The sequence below is a fragment of the Oncorhynchus mykiss genome, chromosome 13 (genome assembly GCF_057628025.1).
Source record: "Oncorhynchus mykiss isolate SJ-2025 chromosome 13, ASM5762802v1, whole genome shotgun sequence".
NCBI lineage: Eukaryota > Metazoa > Chordata > Actinopteri > Salmoniformes > Salmonidae > Oncorhynchus > Oncorhynchus mykiss.
Genome location: NC_143034.1, coordinates 29,350,569 through 29,371,379, shown reverse-complemented (window position 1 = coordinate 29,371,379; position 20,811 = coordinate 29,350,569). Strand labels below are relative to the sequence as shown.

Here is a 20,811-nt window from a genome sequence, read left to right as displayed (position 1 = left end):
AAGCTTTTTATATCCCATTTTAAAGGCAGAATGCAGGTTTCAACATTCTAAACTGAAATCACTGCCACAAAACATTCAGAATGTTCAAACTTAAGACCTTAGAGAGCTTAAAAACACATAATATGGCTTATGATGCTATGGTACTCACTCTATATTACTATACTAGCCCACTATAACCAACTATAATAACTCCAAACCAACAAACCACCCCAAAATAGGTAACTATAACTAACCCATAGCCTATGAAAACCCAAATACTACCAATACTACTTCTATTATTACTACAGCTGTTGCTACCACTACCACTACACTACTATTTCACAACCATAAATACTTCAAGACTTTCAAGCACACATATTTACTTCAGGAAATGTCATTTTTTAGTTAATAAAAGTTATCCTTCAAGTAAGATTTTAAACTTATGTACGAAGAACTTTCACATTTGAGAGTAAACGCTCAAAAGGCTTTATGTTACTTTGTAAGAGAAACGACCAATTGAAAAGCAGCCTTTCTGGAAATGTGGACGTAACCTCAGTGGCCTCAATAGGCCTCTATAGCATGATGCTGGGTCAGGGATTTGAACAATGGAGCTAGCGATTCTTTGGGTTTGGTCAGGTATAAAAGAAAGGGTTAAACCAGGTAGGAAGTCAGTTCAGGAGCAGCAACCAGCAGCACAGTTAGCAAACATGTCCACCACCAACATGAACAGGGGCAAGGTAAGCACTGGGAAAGTTTTGAAAATACATATCAACATTTTTCTAGATTGTTATACAAAAGGGCTCTAGAACCCCAAACTAAAACATGAATGTTTGACTCATCCCAATATCCTGGTTGCCATTGCGACTGAATAGTAGCCTATCCCACATGTCTCTAAAATGTTTCTTTCATACAATTGTTTAATTCATAGAAATGATTCCATTATATTTTCAGATCGTCTTCTACGAGGACAGGAACTTCCAGGGTCGTTCCTATGAGTGTAGCAGTGACTGCAGTGACATGAGCTCCTACCTGAGCAGGTGCCACTCCTGCAGGGTCGAAAGTGGCTGTTGGATGCTGTACAACCACAACAACTATATGGGAAACCAGTACTTCATGAGGAGGGGCGAGTACCCCGACTACATGCAGCACTTTGGAATGAGTGACTGCATCAAGTCCTGCCGCATGATCGCCATGGTAGGTCGAAAATATCTCTGCTTAAAAATAGTCACATCTTGTCATTGAAGGTAAAACATATTTTAATGGCCACACTCTCATATTAAACAATGTTCTCAATAATTATCTCATCTATGAACCCTGTACTTTTCTCCTGACAGCACAGAGGAAACTACAGGATGAGGATCTACGAGAGGGAGAACTTCGGAGGTCAGATGCACGAGATGATGAACGACTGTGACAACATCATGGATCATTACCGCATGTCCAAATGCCAGTCCTGCAACGTGATGGAAGGCCACTGGCTGATGTATGAGCAGCCCCACTTCAGAGGCAGGATGATGTACATGAGGCCTGGAGAGTACAGCAACTTCAGCATGGGCATGGGAATGGGAGCCATGGGCGGCATGAGTGGTATGAGGTTCATGAGCATGAGGCGTATCATGGATTCCTGGTACTAAATAATTCACAAACCTATTAAAATGTTCCCTTTTTAAGTGTGACAAGAAAAATGTGCCTGCTGATTTGTTGTTCACACACCTGCATCCCTTGTCATATACAGTCCCTTACATATGTATTTGGACAGTGAAGCTAAGAATGAACATTTGGAGTATTTTGGACTTGAGATCAAATGTTTCATATGATGCGACAGTACATAATGCCATATTTTATTTGAGGGTATTTTCACTTAGCGCAGGAAGATTCGCAGCGACAACAGAGTGATCAAATTGAGATATGACATATGTATGTATCTAGTCACTCATTGCCGTGCAAAACATGCACTAGGCCTTCTATGCAAATTGTTTCAGTGCTAAAACGCTCAATGTTACATCACAGTTGGGGGTCTTGTAGCTGGACTAGACTGTCAGGCTCAGGACACTGATCCTGTCTGGGAGTTTATTTGTTTTGACAATGATACTCCATGGAAGTAACTTGGCAATACAAAAGGAAACGATATAAACCAGCCAAACAGCATTTCTGAAATTGCTGTCAAAATGAAGTTTAGGACATTGTTATTACCCTCTGTTACTAATATGTTTGGCTCCAGTAAAGGGGTTGAGTCCATTCCAAGTCTACAAGTCTCTTCACGCTTTTGATCAATAGCTAAAGTATTTCCCTTTGTTGTCTAAGCCTAATAGGGTGTTGTCCACACATACAAAAGGAAACTTGTGAAGTATAAACACAAACACCTTTAACCTTTAGCTTTTTGGCTTGTGATTCCAGTTGTCGTTGAACACTTGGCCATGTCAGTGCTCAGCTATGCCCAGCTTTGTTTGGGTGTTGAGTGTCTAGGAAAAAGGATGTCAAAGCACTAAGGTGGTGAGAGGTGTTTCCTTGTGGCACTGTGAAGCACACTTGGAATGTATGTAGAGGTGGAGGTGGAGGTGGAGGAAGCAGGCTCGGATTCTTTCAGGTAGACAACCTGTTATCTGACCGGCACGACTATCCCCCCACCCCCCCGTGCTGACAACCTCTGCACATCCCATCTGTGCTAAGACACAAACACCAACAGCCCTGAAAAGTAAATGCCCACCTCAGGCACAGACAGCCACACCCAGTTAACACCGCTCAAACTGACACACACACACACACGCACGCACGCACGCACACACACACACACACACACAAGTTGCATTATGATGAACAAAATAGTATTGTAATCTAAAATGTAACATTTTCTGATTTAGTCCAAATTAATAAAGTGAAAGGCTATCATTTTATTTGATTTCATCAACATAAGGTGGGGGCACTCCAACGTTTTGAGCTATGTGACACAAGGCTCTTCCCTTAAAGCTGTCCATACAGGTTATACATTTTATATAACTTCAGTTATGACCAAATTCTTATTTACAAGGGCGGTCTGGCATGGGGCGATGTGAACACACTGACACTCCTGCTAATGGGCGTGAGGGCGGCTATTCTCTCATAGATACGCAGGCACTGCGACAATGCGGCCCTATGGCCCAGCCCCAAAGACAGACTACCATCTGCCACCTGAACCAAGAGGCCAGCGGCCCGGGAAGATGAGGGGTGTTCTGGCACGGAAACAGCTGGTGGAGATCGGAGAGGACATTAATCTGGAGGGGAAGACAGGATGGCAGGGATGAGAGGTTGGATAATAAAGCCTGGTATTAAGGGCGAGGGGAAGAGGGCCGTGTGTGTGTGTGTGTGTGTGTGTGTGTGTGTGTGTGTGTGTGTGTGTGTGTGTGTGTGTGTGTGTGTGTGTGTGTGTGTGTGTGTGTGTGTGAGTGTGTGTCTGCTCTGTTCACACTCTCTCTGTACTGTTGATACGACCTAAGACAGAGCAAACAACTCTGACAGCATTTTCTACTAAAGTTACCTCTGATTCTCACTTTCCTCGCATTCAGGAGAATAGTCATAATCTTGTTGATTTTGAGCTAGAATGTTATGGCTCTGCTTCCTGCAATGATGATTCTTTGATGATTCTTTCTGATTTCCGCAGCTGTCACACACAGGAATATGAGATTCAAAGTCTTCATCTACAACTCAGATACTTTGGAATGGTGGAACGTGGATAAAATAAAATGGAGCTCGCCATACTCCGAGACCAATTCAAATTCTGGTTTAAAAGGAACTTAAGTGGAAGAGGAGGGGAAGCAGGGCGGCATCAGTCTCTCAGACAGTAATGGCGGCGCCACTGCTGTTTAACAATCAAAGATGGGAGGCGGGGGCTACTGAGGAAGTCTCTCCCCAAAAATACAGGTGTTTGGTACAATCAAAGTAGCAGCTTGCAGAAATGACTGGGTTTGAAGTTGAAAGGGGAGGTAGAGAGAGAGAGCGAGGGAGGGAGAGGGGGCTGCTGTGGTGAGTGAATGTCTAGGTGTGTTTGCATGAAGAAGGGAAGAAAAAAAACGTGACTCAGTCAGACTCAGAACCCCTGGCAGCCGGTACCTCCTCTTATGGGATTTTGAATAGTAAACAAGGATATAGGAAGTCTGCTACTGTACACTTACTGTTTACTCTAGTTAACTTTTTTTCCCCCCTCAGAGGGGAAATGAGGCTTTACCTGGCCAATCCCTCTGGAGGCTCCAACGGTGATATTAGGCTTTAGCTGAGACACCAGGGTAGTTTCCGTGGGACACACATAAAACATGCTTTATGGTTGGTTAGTCAATGTTAGGCTACTTATAACAGGTCTCCCTTGCAAATTAGATTTTTGTCTCTATGAGACAAATCTGTACAAATTCAAGTTAAATAAGTCATAGACATAGACGAAAATAAACTAGTGCACCATAGACATGAACACATCAACTATGATAATGATAATTGTCTTCTTTAATCTTTTTTTTTTTTTATCCATCTAGAAGCCTCTTAATGATACTGGATGACGAAAGCAAGTGTGGAACAGAAAACTACAAAAGATAAGTTCCTTGAATCGTTTATCTTTGGATACTTCAATGAAACGGCTTTAATCCAAGGAGAATGGCAAACAATGTGACAAAAAATGTACTTTGTTCACAATCCGTGACAGACGATTCATTTCAAAGGGATTTGTGGGATTTGTCTGCCGCATTCGACTAGAGAGATTCAGCTATACAGAATGTGCCTCAGGACTAGAGCGCTATATAAGCCCCGGAGAGTGTGAATGGATTTATATGAGTTGACACAGGGGGGGATGAGATCTATAGTGGGTCCTTGGCACCCGGGTTATAGCTGAAGGATTTAAGGTCCAATAAGATGGTGTGTCCTGTCCTGAAATGGAGTCTGTGAGACAGTGTACTGTCAGTATATACGATTATACTATATATTTACAGTCTACGACTAAGCATCTCCAACCAACTGCTAGAGGTTCAAATCCAGCTGTGAACAGTGTACTAGCAGCTTTATGTCTGGAAAAGGGCAGACCGAATTTTAGGTAAACCACCTTTGACATCTGAACAGACTACGGTTTAAGTGCAAGCCCTATCAAATGGTCTTTAACGTCAGTTTGAGGGGTCGAAGGTCAAATCCACGAACATACGCAGACAATTGAGAAACACACACAACCTCGTGAAAGACGCTTAAAAGAAGGCAGCCACGGACAGAAAAGGGGGCAACACGCCGTCTAAACAGATTCAAAACCTTAAGAGAATTTGTAAGCCCCTTGTAATTGATCTTAAATGCACTGTAATTAAATGTTATTAAACAGTCTCTTTTGGAGTTGGAAGAATTTTATTCACAAGGACATATGCCTGACTATTGAAAGACATTGGTAAACATCATTTAGGCTTTGTGTGTGGTCCCCAATTCAGCAACTTGATCCCTCTCTGTGTACATGCGTATCCAGATTAATTTCACGAGTGAGAACGCACACAAGATCAATCCCCTTTTTCGAAAGGAATTCTTTCTGTGTGAACTTTTCAATACAGGTTGGGAAAGCTAGTAAGTATAGAAGAGAAGCCTACATCCCTTAGGAAGCACTTGTATAGCACAGTGCATGTAGGCTACAGTTTTCTGTTGTAATACACAGTCCGTCTGTTTTATTGAAACACGCTACGCACACACACAGCGCCTTCAGTAAGTATTCTCACCCCTTGACTCTCTCCACATTTTGTTGTGTTACAGACGGAATTTAAAATGGATTACATTGAGATTTTGTGTCTCACTCTGTGTGCAATAATAGTGTTTAACATGATATTTGAATGACTACCTCATCTCTGTACCCCACACATACAATTAACTGTAAGGTCCCTCAGTCGAGCAGTGGATTTCAAACACGGATTCAACCACAAAGACCAGGGAGGTTTTCCATTGCCTCACAAAGAAGGGCACCTCTTGGTAGAAAATAAAACAAATCAGACATTGAATATCCCTTTGAGCATGGTGAAGGTATTCATTACCCTTTTGATGGTCTATTAATATACCCCGGTCACTACAAAGATACAGGCGTCCTTCCTAACTCAGTTGTCGGAGAGGAAGGGAATCCCTCAGGGATTTCACCACGAGGCAAATGTTGAACTTTAAAAAGGGTTGCAGAGTTTAATCACTGTGATAGGAGAAAATTGAGGATGGATCAACAACATTATAGTTACTCCAAAATACTAACCTAAATGACACAGTGAAAATAATAGAAATATTCCAAAACATGCATCCTGTTTGCAACAAGACACTAAAGTAATACTGCAAAGAATGAGACAAAGAAATGTACTTTTTGTCCTTAAATACAAAAGTGTTATGTTTGGGGCAAGTCCAATGCAAGACATTACCGAGTACCACTCCTCATATTATCAAGCAATGTGGTGGCTGCATCATGTTATATTTGTAGTCATTTAGGACTGGGGTGTTTTTCAGGATAAAAAATAAACATAATGGAGCTCAGCACAGGCAAAATCCTAGAGGAAAACCTGGTTCTGTCTGCTTTCCACCGGACACTGGGAGATGAATTCACCTTTCAGCAGGACAATAACCTAAAACACAAGGCCAAATCTATACTGATTACCAAGAAGACAGTAAAAGTTCCTGAGTGGCAAAACTTGAAAATGTCAGTAAATTTGCTAAAATTTCAAAAAGCATGTTTTCACTTTGTCATTATGGGGTATTGTGTGAAAACAACATACAATTAATCCATTTTGAATTCATGTTGTAACACGGCAAAATGTGGAATAAGTTAAGGGGTATGAATACTTTCTGAAGGCACTGTATCATTCATGGTTGTGAAAATGCGAATCGGAGTCAATATTTCATCATTTGATACAAAACTAAATACATCTGTATCCTGTTATGTTGCAGTCCAAACCATAGACACACTGTACCATGCATCATTGCTACAAACTCAGCGTTTTTAAAAACTGCTGCTTCAGAGAAAGAGAAGAAGACGGCATTAAGTAAGTAAACCACTTCCCGCCGGTCTGTCTGTGGCCTCTGTTTGTCAGTTGATTTGAAGTCACTCCACCAACATGCTGTGACAGGAAAGGAATTAACTGAGAGAGGGAAAAAAATAAAAACCTTTAGAAGAAGAGGCTGATAAAACTGTGAAGAGCAGTGATGTTGGATTGGATTTAATCAGTGTTTTCATTGGCATGACAGACAACAGTTAACGAGTGTTTCCTCTCATTTGGCAAAAGTAAGAGGACCAGCTATGTATTTGGGCACCACTGAGCTTTGATAAGGCACCTACACTGCCTGTAACATGCAGTAGATGAAAGGATATGATACTGTTTTGTAAATTGTGGTCTCTTGACAATTGAGAATTGAACTGACACTGAAGGTTAGACATAAACAGGTTATAGTAGATTAAGTATGCATAACAACATACAATCTGTGCTATAGAGACCTGTTGCCTGTTGCCAGTAGTTTACGTAGGATGACATTGGAGCCTACATGGTGACCAGACCAGTGACAATAATGACCATTGCAATGGTACCAGATGCCACTGTGTCACCATGGGGTCAATAAGATGGGTGACATGTCATTTTTAACAAGCAATCTAATAAGCAAGTAGTCTACTGTATTGTAAGTGACCAGCTACTAGTAATGCATCAGTGCATTGCGACATAATTCATTCGTTTTTATTTTATTTGACAGGTCAAAGGCTTTGAATAAAAGTTTTCCTGAGAGTAAGTTGCGGTGGGCAAACATTAGAGCCATTTGAAATGCAAGTATTAGGCACTGAGACAACCCCAAATGATGTAACAAGAGGGTTCAAAGAGTTGTCAACTTTCTCATGGGTCCGAATGTTGTAATGTAAGTGAGCCATGCCCATGTACACTTCCTGACCTCCAGCCGCGCGAGCGCATCTTCAAAGGGGAAAACACACACCGAAAGAGGGCGGAGCCTGCGAAAAGAAAAAGATACTTAACCTATTATAAACTTTGCCACCACTGAGTACGCTTACCTGTATGTGGAAGCGTTGTCTCGTCTCACCTGAACCGCCCGAGATGGAGGGAACTGTATGATATACGAGGATATCTATTTATTTATTCGATTTAATTTTTTTTACCGAAGGCTTTTAGTTGACTTCTGCCGAGGTGGTTTATTTATTTTCATACCAGTGAATATAATAGACTACAAAAAAGCTATTCCTACATCGCGTCGGAATAGAACTACGGGCACCATTGTGTAAACAGGTAGCTATATATTTTTCAATATAAACGTTTTTGATTCATAAGCATCGCATTGTTTACCCACGAGGTAACCGTTGCGTTGTATTTTTGTGTGTGTAGTGGAACAATATCGAAGTGACGGGTACATCCTTTTGACAGTTGCATGAACAATGAAACAGAGGACTGTACCTGGAATATCTAGAACCACTTGAAATAAAGGGATATGGCAAATATTTAAGTATTTGTTTTTAAGAAAAAGTAAGAAAAAAATATTGGAAATATCTGTATAAGTATTTATTATCTTCAATGTGTATTTTAATTTAGATTTGGAAATACATATTTCAATTCATAATTTGTAATGAGTCATGAATATATTATATATATATGTGCCCAAATAATATATATATTATTGTAAGCCTAATTCAAATTCATTCCCTACTCATGGAAAGGATTGGCTTTGAGTGACAGGTTGTGCATTTGATACCATATTTGAAAATAGTATAATTTGTACAATTTGCATCAAAATAAAGTAGAATAAAATAGACATTTGAATAGATCTCCTTTCCAGTTTGAGTTAATATTTAGGTGAATGTTTCCTGGTCACAGATGAAACATAAAGCAGGTGGTAAAGAGGCCCTAAAAGGTTGTTGAATGTCTCATATTTTGATGTGTTTTCACGACCCCAAAGACCTCGATTTAGAATTTGGTTATCCCACACAGGGGTATTCATTTTGATTGAGGGAAACAATTAGTACCAGTAATCTGTATGCTTTGTTGAAAAACACTGAGGATCACCATCAAAACCAACAATCAAAATAAACAAAAAAGCATTTTAGGTACTTTTTTTAATAGTATTTTTTTTATTTTTTACAATGAATGGAATTCCAGTGGTTAGAATATGTTATAGTGAATTGTTTTTACAATTTTTTATAGGAGAGTAGCCTATCTTGCACTCTCTCATACAATATATTCCAATGCTGTAGTAGACTACAAAACCACAGTATGAATGTTATGGTGACTGAAATGCATAAAGAAGTGACTTTTAGTTGACAAAAATAAGACAACATTACGTCATGCCTCATATAGACCTGTGTAGGCCTATGAGTGCAAGCTGATTCTCTTTAACCCAGATTGAGCCAAGACATTCAGGACCTTGATAATGTATGTGTAATCAACAGGGGCAGGGAACAACCCATTCACTGAAAGTGAATGATATGATCCTAGATGATTTTAAGTACAAAAACAAGAAACAAGAAATCACGAAGTGTCAGAACGAATCCAGTTGACAACCCAAATAACACTGTATCAGAAATCCAAATGCAATATAATGCGTATATACACCAAAAACAATATATACAGCAGTAGATCGAGAATCCAGTATATAAATAAAAACAGTGTAACAAAAATGCAATGTACAGTAGTAGATACGGAGCCTTCAGAAAGTGTTCACACCCCTTGACTTTTTCCACATTATTGTTATGTTACAGCCTGCATTTAACATTTATTCCATTTAGATTTTGTGTCACTGGCCTACACACGATATCCCATAATGTCAAAGTGGAATTATGTTTTTAGAAATGTAATTTTTTTTTAAATAAAAAAAAAGCTGAAATGTCTTGTGTCAATAAGTATATTGTGGCAAGCCTAAATAAGTTCAGGGGTAAAAATGTGCTTAACAAGTCACATAATAACTTGCAGGGATTCACTCGGTGTGCAATAATAGTGTTTAACATGATTTTTGAATGACTACCTCATCTCTGTACCCCACATACAATTATCTTTAAGGTCCCTCAGTCGAGCAGTGAATTTCGAACACAGATTCAAGCACAAAGACCAGGGAGGTTTTCCAATGCCTCGCAAAGAAGGGCACCTCTTGGTAGAAGGGTAAACATTTAAAAAAGCAGACATTGAATAACTCTTTGAGCATGGTGAAGTTATTGATTACACTTTGGATGGTGTATCAATACACCCAGTCATTACAAAGATACAGGCGTCCTTCCTAACACAGTTGCTGGAGAGGAAGGAACCCGCTCAGGGATTTCACCATGAGGCCAATGGTGACTTTAAAACAGTTACAGAGTTGAATGGCTGTGATAGGAGAAACATTTGGATGTATCAACAACATTGTAGTTACTCCACATTACTAACCTAAATGACAGAATAAAACTATTCCAAAACATACTAAAGTAAAACTGCAAGAAAGGTGGCCAAAAACGTTATGTCCTGAATATAAAGCCATAAGACTTCTGAACAGGCAATCAAATGGCCACCCAAACTATTTGCATTGTGTCCCCCCCTCCAACCCCTCTTTTACGCTGCTGCTACTCTCTGTTTATCTTATATGCATAGTAACTTTAACTATACATTCATGTACATACTACCTCAATTAGCCTGACTAACCGGTGCCCCCCGCACATTGGCTACCCGGACTATCTGCACTTTAAAATTGCACTGTTGGTTAGGGCCTGTAAGTAAGCACTTCATTGTAAGCTCTACACCTGTTGTATTCAGCGTTCGTGACAAATAAACTTTGATTTGATATGATCACGTTTGTGGCAAATCCAATACAATACATCACTAAGTACCACTCTTCATATTTTCAAGAAAGGTGGTGGCTGCATCATGTTATGGGTATGCTTGTCATGGGCAAGGACTAGGGAGTTTTTTAGGATAAAAATTAACAGAATATAGCTAAGCACAGACAATATCCTTGAGAAAAACCTGGTTTAGTGTGCTTTCCAACAGAGACTGGGAGACAAATTAACCTTTCAGCAAGACTGTAACCTTATAACATACAAATATACTTACCAATATGACATTGAATGTTCCTGAGTAGCCTAGCTCCAGTTTTGACCTAAATCGACTTGAAACTCTATGGCAAGACTTAAAAATGTCTGTCTAGCAATGATCAACAACCAACTTGACAGAGCTTGAAGAATTTTAAAAATAATAATGTGCCAATATCGTACAATCCAGGTGTTTAAAACTCTTAGAGACTTACACAGAAATATTCACAGCTGTAATCGCTGCCAAAGGTGATTCTAACATGTATTGACTCAGGAATGTGAATTCTTATGTAAATTAGATATTTCTATATTTAATTTTCAATACATTTTCTATAGATTTCTAAAAACATTTTTTCACTTTGTCATTATGGAGTATTGTGTGTAGATGGGTTAGAAAATGTAATATTTCATCAATTTTGAATTCAGGCTGTAACACAACAAAATGTGAAATAAATCAAGGGGTGTGAATACTTTCTGAAGGCACTTTATATTACAATGAGCTATATGAAGAATACAGTATATGAATACACAGAGTAAACAAAAGTATAAAATAAACGGTCCAATGTTTAATGTCTCTATATACATGGGACAGCAGCATTGGCTGTGTGTGTGTGTGTGTGTATGTGTTTGGGTGTGTGTTTGTGAGTATGGGCGTATGCATGTGTGAGTCTATTTGTGAGTACAGGAGTCTGCGTGTTTATGAGGTGTGTGTGTGTGTCTATCTTTGTCTTTTACTACAGAAGATGGCTCGATGGCTGTTGAACAGTCTGATGGCCTGGAGATAGAAGCTGTTTTTCAGTCCTTCTGTCCCAGCTTTGATGCACCTGTACTGTCTCTGTCTGCTAGATGTTAGCAGAGTGAATAGACTGTGACTCGGGCGCCCCGGTGATATGTTGTGCGGACCGCACCACCCTAGAGAGCGATTCCGTTGAGGGCGGTGCAGTTGCCGTACTAAGCGGTGATGCGGCCTGACAGAATGCTCTCGATGGTGCATCTGTAAAAGTTTGTGAGGGTCTTAGGGCCATGCGGATTTATTTCAGCCATCTGAGGTTGTATAGATGCTGTTGCGCCTTCACCACGGTGCCGGTGTGGTGGGATCATTTCAGGTCCTCGGTGATGTGCACACCAAGGAACTTGAAGCTTTTGACACTCTTCACTGTGGCCCCGATCAACTCCTTTGTTTTTTTGTTTTTTTTTACGTTGAAGGAGAGGCTATTTTCCTGGCACCACTCCGCCAGGCTCTAACCTCCTCACAGTACACTGTCAAGGCAAGTTTCCATTGGACCAGGTTTGTTCGACAAAAACAATGTTGAGTAAATCATTGCGACGTGTGTAAAAGAAGCGGCAGTAATAAGCACATTTTTCGAATGATCGACAACGTTTTTATCCATTCGACGGGCGGATATGTATTTTGTCTAACTTTCTTTATTGTGACAAATGATGATGATGGAAACTTGTGTTTTTCAAATGAATGATGATTGACAAATAATTGTTTATTATCATCACTTAACTATATAGCTCTTCAACCACTTCCTGTTATTCGAAGTAGGGGTGCCGAGGGTGCTGCAGCCCCCCTATGATAAATAGAAATTGAAAAACAAATAAAACATTTTAGAAATCACAAAATGATATTACTCCTGTGTGAACTAGGGCTTTATTACTCCTGTGTGAGCGAACCCCCAAAAATACTCCTCAGTACACGTTCCATAGCTACTGGTGGGTTCGAGTAGATTACTGATCAATCCGTGTATGATAGGCCTACACTATAATCGCTATACTAGCCCTACTTGTGTAAACTCAACCTTGGAGATCAATTTAGGGCTTATTGTTAATAAACAGCTAAAATACTTACCTCAAACATAGGTGTTTAAGAAGGATACCCTCATTTGTTATTAAGTGTATGGGACTTTCGGGGCCAACCCAACCAGAGCACTTGAACTTCTAAATGACATTTAAACGTCAAAGTTGACAGGCAATATGCCTCAGAGGACCCTAAAGCCTCACGGTGAGTTTTCCCATTCAATAACCATTGAAACGTAAAGATGTATTCCAAGTTTATGTTGTAGCCTAATACAATGAGACAGGAGGTGTCATATCACTCGTGTACTCTATGTCCAGCTGTCAACACATGGATTGTGCTCCTCTGTGTAGACCTGTCTCGATATGAGTCATGATGATTTATTGACACGCTAGTTGAGACACTTCCTCTACTCCATCTTCACATTTGGGTTGAGTATTTGAATTGGAATTTCATGTCTGTGCAAGACTGTTTACAAATCTGCTCACATTTGGACACATAATGCGTAACATTGACAACATTTGATGTAAAACCACATGAACATACAACAAATCAAGGTTGTTTCATTTGTTTCATTTGTCTGTGAAACTAGTAGACAAACAGCTGTCAGACAGTCACTATCCTACAGAGTCACCAACGTATTTCCGTAGGTGTATGAGATTGCTTGTTGCCACTTTCACTATCAATCCTCATCTGTATTTTAATGACATTTTCCTGTCTAAGTCTTCTATGTCTTGGAACCTGTAACGTTATATCACATATCAGACTAAACCACAAGATTTTCTCAGCTCAAAAAACCATTCAAACACAAACACAGATATTTAGCAGTAGGAGTACAGATACTTCATACAGTAATGACAATTCCAAATGTCTGTGTTTGATAGAAACACATTTTGGATGGTAAAAAGAAAAGTATGGAGAATCCACAAGCTCCGGTCCAGCATCAGTTTTTATTCATGGTTGTGACAGTAAACATTGGGAATCTTATTCTGCTATTATATCGTATTTGTACTTTTCCCTTTACTGGCTGAATCGGAACGATAACCAACATGGAATAACCCCAAAGTCAGTTCGTCATCTACCGTGATGCGTTTCTCCCCCGGAGCATCTTCTCCTCTCTAGCAGACTAGTAAAACTGGTGGTGGTGAGGGGGGGGGGGGGGGGGGGGGGGGCTGTGCTGGGTCTTGGCAGGGCAGAGCCTCCTCTGTCTCTGGCAGAATAGTAAACCGGGGACTGTGTTAGGTCTTGGTCGGGCAGGTTTTACGATGCAGCCCTGTCGTCCTGCACCTTCCTCCTCCCCGGCTCCCCTCCCCCAGGGGCCCCATGCCAGCTGTTACTCTCAGGATACTCTCTAGTGTTCCAGCCACTTTTGTGAATGGAGGAGGTTCGGCCACTCTCTTATTTGTTTACAGGGCTATTATATCAGAGAGCGAACGAGAGGAGGGGGAAGAGAGAGAAAAATAGGGGGACGCTTCACGCCACGGTGCATCTGACTCACATTCCCCCAAAATTACAGAGCATCGGCGGAGCTCTGGCTCCAGGGCGACGTGAAATAAATCAGCTTGACCTTTAACACCAGACCTCTAATTCTGGAATTCCAAACTAATTGCTTTACGATTTCATTCCAACTCAAGAGCATCTCCTCTCTAGTGTCTGAAGAGGGCCATGGGAAGACCAGTCCAAAGCATAGCTCGTAATCCTGTTGGTCTTCAAGGCATTGTTTGTTGTCTCAGCAAATTGAAAATCAATTGAAGGGATCAGCGCTTGAGTTGTGCCCGTGCTCATTGGTAGGGAGTACCCGCACCCCAAATGTGCTATTGCTTGAGTACCAGTACCTGCACTACCGTTCAAAAGTTTGGGGTCACTTAGAAATGTCCTTGTTTTTGAAAGAAAAGCACATTTTTTGTCCATTAAAATAACATCAAATTGATCAGAAATACAGTGTAGGCATTGTTAATGTTGTAAATGACTATTGTAGCTGGAAACGGCAGATCTTTTATGGAATATCTACATAGGCGTATAGAGGCCCATTATCAGCAACCATCACTCCTGTGTTCCAATGGCACGTTATGTTAGCTAATCCAAGTTTATCATTTTAAAAGGCTAATTGATCATTAGAAGACCCTTTTGCAATTATGTTAGCACAGCTAAAAATGGTTGTTCTGATTAAAGAAGCAATAGAACTGGCCTTTAGACTAGTTGAGTATCTGGAGCATCAGCATTTGTGGGATCGATTACAGGCTCAAAATGGCCAGAAACAAAGAACTTTCTTCTGAAACTTGTCAGTCTATTCTTGTTCTGAGAAATGAAGGCTATTCAATGCGAGAAATTGCCAAGGAACTGAAGATCTCGTACAATGATGTGTACTACTCCCTTCACAGAACAGCGCAAACTGTCTCTAACCAGAATAGAAAGAGGAGTGGGAGGCCCCGGTGTACAATTGAGCAAGAGGACAAGTACATTAGAGTGTCTAGTTTGAGAAACAGATGCCACACAAGTCAACTCAACTGGCAGCTTCATTAAATAGTACCCGTAAAACACCAGTCTCAACGTCAACAGTGAAGAGGCGGCTCCGGGATGCTGACCTTCAATTTGATGTTATTTTAATTGACAAAAAAAATTGCTTTTCTTTCAAAAACAAGGACATTTCTAAGTGACCCCAAACTTTTGAACGGTAGTTTACCTTGTATTGATACCTTTTCCATTCCATTTCAAGCACTGGAAGGGATGCGAGTGAATCTAAATCTCACAAGTTGTAGGCTATCTTTGCAAAGTTTCTGTATGTTGTGGAAATAGCTTGCTCAACCTGGCTTCAATGGTTTTGTGGACAAGGGACAGGAGACAGGTCTACCATTAAACCTTGACCCTTCTATTGAAGCTTGATTGTCTGGGTGGCTAATGCTGTATGGTCTCTCTCTCCCAGATATGGTATCACAACCTATGATCTTCAGATGAAAAAGATAGTAACCTCTTCAGACCCAGACTGCTTTCTGGTTTCCTGCAGTCAAAATAATTTTTACTTATCATTTTGGGCCAGAACATTTTTGGAATCATTTTTTTGTGTTTTGAAGCAAGTAAAGCGTCTCCTGTCGATTGAGTTACAGCTTTTTGGCAAAAAAAAATGTCTCTCGACTCCAATTTTAACAGGTGCATTCCGTCACCTCTCAAAATTCCAAGGTAACCTAATTTGCGGGGTGTATATTTTAGCATTGTTCTGGTCCACTGGAGTTTACGCACCGCAGAGCAGTGGGGACAAGATGCTGACTGTCTTCGAGCATGCTGCCCTAATTATATGGATAAAGTCATCGTTCTTGTGTTATTGTTGGACTTGTGTTCGCAGGCTCCTGAAAGCCGTCAGCCAGCAACTGTTGATGCATGCTGCCGCCAGTGTGTAGGAGGCGGGCGTTTTGTTTTTTAGCCCAACGTCTCTTTTTTTTGTTAGTCGCCTCGAAGGGATGTTGTTGTAAATCATGTGTGATTCATAAAAAAAACAGGTTGTTCCGTCTGCTAGGCTTCATCTCCGAAAATCTCAGAGACGTACAAATACTGTAGATCTTGGCCCGCAGCCATTACCTCCCTGGATCTTCTTCCTTTTCACCCCCCCATCTCTGCACGGGGCTGTTCCTGTCAACACTCCTCTCTCTCTTTCTCGCTCTCCTCCTCCTTCCTCCGCCACATTTCGCATTTCTCTCCACTCTGCCTCTGCCTCTTCATAGGGCCGCTGAAGTTGTTTTCTTTAGCTTTCTCTTTGACTGTCCTCCGCCATGGGAAGTACCTGGCATCGGATGCATTTGGCAGGTTTCTGTCCGGACACGTTTCCCCTCGTCTCCTTCCCCTCATTCCGTCAGCTCTCTCCTCGGCCACGCAGCGTGAGAACTGGGGTGGGGTGTCCATGGAGACGGGGGCGTGTCTGTTGGGCTACATTGTAGCCATTTGGCTAGAAGCAGTAGTCATCTTACAAGAATTTACTACACCATTTTACAATTTGACAATCCGTTTTTTTTGCCAACAGGTCAGTAATCGTGAATAAGGATCCTCAAGCTCTCCATCCAGCAATGTGGTAGTCTACACATCTTCACCCAGTTATCAATTAGCACACCACACCCCAGACCCACCTGGCCACCGCTCACTCCTCACCAGACTCAGCCTTCAACACCAGTATCCCACAGACAGCAGCTGGTCTCATGGCCCACCCCTATGAACCCTGGTTACGGACAGCACCCCCTGGTGGCAGCTCAGACGAGATGAACGTTCCCTCATGGTGGGACCTCCACACCGGGCCAGGGAGCTGGATGGACCTGCAGGCGGGCCAGGGTGTGGGCTTACAGGCAGTTGGTCAGAGCTCCATGGGACTGCAGTCCTCCCTGGGGCCTTACGGCTCCGAGCCCCAGCTGTGTACTCCTGCTCAGCTAGCCCAGCTGGCCCCAGCCTCACACTCAGCTCACTCTCACCTCTTCCCCCAGGATGGCTTCAAGATGGAGCCACTGGGAGGACCTGAGCTCCTGCAGCCGGAGTCGTACTCCCTGGAGGAGCCACAGGAGGGTGCCGCCTCGGTCCGGCCCAAGCCCCAGCGCCGCTCTGCCTCTAGGGGCTCAGGCCAGTCTGTGTGCCGGTGCCCCAACTGTGTCCACGCCGAGCAGATGGGCCAGAGCACTGACGACGACCGGAGGAAACACATGCACAACTGCCACATCCCGGGCTGCGGCAAGGCCTACGCCAAGACCTCCCACCTGAAGGCCCACCTGCGCTGGCACAGCGGGGACCGGCCCTTCGTCTGCAACTGGCTCTTCTGCGGCAAGCGCTTCACACGCTCCGACGAACTTCAGCGACACCTGCAGACGCACACCGGCACCAAGAAGTTCAGCTGCACCATGTGCCCCCGCGTGTTCATGCGCAACGACCACCTGGCCAAGCACATGCGCACACACGAGTCTCCCTCCGGGCCAGGGGAGGAGAGGATGTATGGAGAGGGGGGCAGGATGGGGAAGAGCTTTGACACACCTTCTCCTCAGCCCTCCCACGCCACTGCCTCTGACACAGAGGCACCCCTTAAGCAGCCAAAATGTGAGAAAGACCCCTCTGGGACAGGACAGTCCAGCTAACTGTATCCCGTCCACATCTGGAATGCTATACAGATAATGTACAGTCAGTGGGCTACTATCAGCCCCTTTCTATCAGACAGAGAATCCATAGTTTATAATACATGTAGTTCAGTGGAGGTAGAATCATAGGGGGTCTTATATTGTAAATTGATAGTTTATTTCTACCAGATGCATTGAACAACATAAGGCAACAAAGGCGCGTCTGATTTTAAGAATGCATCATATCACATATAACAGCACCATACAGCATAGACAGACATAAAACCAAAGAGTCCAAAGCAATTACCCGTATGTTACATCACCAACAGAGGACAAGCTGTCAAGTGCCTTGCTGGAAGGATATCCATCTAAGGAATGTTCTCTTCCATTTACATGGCAACCAAGTGGCAACCGAGCCAGAGCCAAAGCTTGCTAGCGGCTAGGACTTCCATTGCTGCTACTGCTATTATGCCATCCATCCACAGAGACTTTGGGAACGAGTTAAACTGAAGATGGTGCTTGATGCGTTTACAGTAAAACTACTAGCTACTCGGAGAGAGATTTATTTCCATGGAAGCCATCAAACTCTCCAGTCTCCACTGCACACATCGAACTGAATTTAAGGCAATGGGAAGTGGAGGGTTAGGATATGTTGGTATGTGGTGTTGACTGCCTTTCCCCACCCTTTAACCCACCCCCTTGCCTTGCTGTGTATAATATACTGTATGTGAGTGTCTGAACATGTCACCGGGAACATTTCCACACTGTATTTTTTGGTTTTGACCACGCACAATGTGGGCGTCAACCTTTTGCCCAAAGAGCACCACAGTAAAGCACCACTGTAATTCAGTTTGGTGCGGTATGTGGGCGGTGCAATTAAAAAATGGCTGCTTTTGCTCAATAGACGTGCAGAGATGTCCCACTGCAGCACATTGTGGCATGGAATTCACACTCCGTGTTTTATGTCAACAACATACATGTTCTGTTTAATGTACAGTAAGAAGACGTGATTTGTGTTATCAATGCATTTCCCTTGGATGCCCCGCCCCCGCATGTGTCACCGTGTTCAAATGTCCCTCAACTGTGACTGAAAAGCACCGTTGTTCGTCTTTTGACACTCCTTTATCTCAGCGCTGCAGGTGTGAATGTGACATGATGGCAGCGTATCTCATTCACGGGAAATGTGTAATTCCCTGGTCTTGTCCCCGATAGTGTACGATCCACACAATACCACGTTCACACTTCACGGAACCCACTGTGGTAACACTTGACAGGGATTTCCTCGGGGACAAAAGACAGGCTGGATACATCACTACTCACGAAAGGTATGCCAGACTGAAATGTGAGCTGGACTGAAGTCCCTCATTGAGAGGAACTTAGGTAAACCATATTTTGTCTCAACAACAACTTCCAGGATAAGCAACAATTCCTCCCTGTTCAAGCAAAAAGCCAAAAACAGATGGAGTGGAATTCTTTGGAAACCATTTTGATATTAATAGTCATAAATAATCATTTATATCTTGATAGAAGATGCACTTTGATCCAAGTTTTCGGGAATCCAGTCTAGACCTTTCTAAATAGGCTTAGGCCTGTGTGCCATGGTTTAGGCTTCTTAGCTTATTGTGCTCACTGTAAAACAAATTGGCCTTGTTAGGAAAGCATTGTTGTATTTTGAATAGTGACTTAGTCAAAATGTGCTTAAAAGGGTCTAAGCTGAGGTTTAGCTATGTAGAGATTTATTGGAGCCCCCTTTAGACATATCCCTAAATAAAATAAAACATAATGGTTTTTGATGGTTTACTTGCATTTTGTTAATCAAATGTGATGAAAGGACATCACCTTGAGACTCGATCTATTGCAAATCACTTGGGGCCCGATTCAGACTTAGGAAATGTACGCCTTTCCTGCGCACTTCACAGTAGTTGGTATTCAGTCTTACCTTATGCAGGTGCTGTTCCCTTGCGCGTGCTGAATACATTTAATTAAACTGCTGAAAACCCTGCCACTTGCTGGCCAATAGATTTTGTTATGGAGTTTTCTTTCAATAGGGGTTTCCAGTACATTTATCTAAAGCACCCCTTTAAATGTGGTGTACCTTTAAATTCAAATTTTCTCGACAGACTCATTCGAATAAATGGATAGAACAGTTTAGAATATTAGTGATCAACGAAAGAAAGCCATGTATTCATCTCCTTTTCAGCACCAATTGGTGGAGCTTGTATATTATTTAGGGTTAGGAAAGTATTTATGAATAAACAGTGGTGGAAATAATATCCAGTTGTCATACTTGAGTAAAAGTAAAGATAACTTAATAGAAAATGACCGAAGTAAAAATGAAAGTCACCCAGTAAAATACTACTTGAGTAAAATTCTAAAAGTATTTGGTTTGAAATATACTTAAGAATTAAAAGTCAATTGAATGAGTCAAATATACTTAAGTATCAAAAGTTAAAGTTAAAGTGTAAATAATTTCAAATTCCTTATATTAAGCAAACCAGATGGCACAATTTTCATGTTTTTTAAATTTAAAGATAGATAGGGACACACTCCAACACTCAGACATCACACATATGAAGAATTTGAGTCCGCCAGGTCAGAGGCAGTAGAGATGAGCAGGGATGTTCTCTTGATAGGTGTGTGAATTGGACCATTTTCCCTTTTCTTTCATTCAAAATGTAATGAGTACTTTTGGGTGTCAGGGAAAGTGTATGGAAGTAAAAGTAAAAGTTGTCAAAAATATAAATAGTAAAGTAAAGAAGTAAAGTATTTTTACTTAAGTACTTTACACCACTGTGGATCATTAAAAAAAAAACAGGTTTGGAGAGCCTCCACTCAATAAATATATTGATGAATCAAAAATACAGTGGTTTGATTTATCCTGAAAGTTGCCAAATTCCGTGGTTCAATTCTGAAATATTTGAAAGTGAGAAAAGTGTACAATAGGGGTTGAA

General features: G+C 41.7%; 2 protein-coding genes across 2 annotated transcripts; both read left to right on the top strand.

Annotated features, from left to right (window-relative positions):
* The first annotated feature begins 623 nt into the window (after positions 1-623).
* LOC110499578 (gamma-crystallin M2-like) lies at positions 624-1,664 on the top strand. The gene is made up of 3 exons (XM_021576713.3): positions 624-716; positions 931-1,173; positions 1,314-1,664. The coding sequence occupies exons 1-3, from the start codon at positions 687-689 to the stop codon at positions 1,611-1,613; spliced, it is 573 nt and encodes a 190-aa protein (XP_021432388.2). The 5' UTR covers positions 624-686; the 3' UTR covers positions 1,614-1,664.
* A 6,223-nt stretch (positions 1,665-7,887) lies between these two features.
* LOC110485911 (transcription factor Sp6-like) lies at positions 7,888-19,877 on the top strand. Its single transcript, XM_021557137.3, has 2 exons — positions 7,888-8,219; positions 16,792-19,877. The coding sequence occupies exon 2, from the start codon at positions 16,964-16,966 to the stop codon at positions 17,879-17,881; it is 918 nt and encodes a 305-aa protein (XP_021412812.1). The 5' UTR covers positions 7,888-8,219; positions 16,792-16,963; the 3' UTR covers positions 17,882-19,877.
* Positions 19,878-20,811: the final 934 nt, after the last annotated feature.

What these genes read in the sequence shown, in the direction of transcription:
- LOC110499578 (XM_021576713.3), top strand. Translation starts at nt 687, where the DNA reads ATGTCCACCACCAACATGAACAGGGGCAAG. An exon ending in CCAACATGAACAGGGGCAAG is followed by an intron (nt 717 to 930) that starts GTAAGCACTGGG and finishes TTATATTTTCAG; the next exon opens with ATCGTCTTCTACGAGGACAG. An exon ending in CCTGCCGCATGATCGCCATG is followed by an intron (nt 1,174 to 1,313) that starts GTAGGTCGAAAA and finishes TTCTCCTGACAG; the next exon opens with CACAGAGGAAACTACAGGAT.
- LOC110485911 (XM_021557137.3), top strand. Translation starts at nt 16,964, where the DNA reads ATGGCCCACCCCTATGAACCCTGGTTACGGACAGCACCCCCTGGTGGC.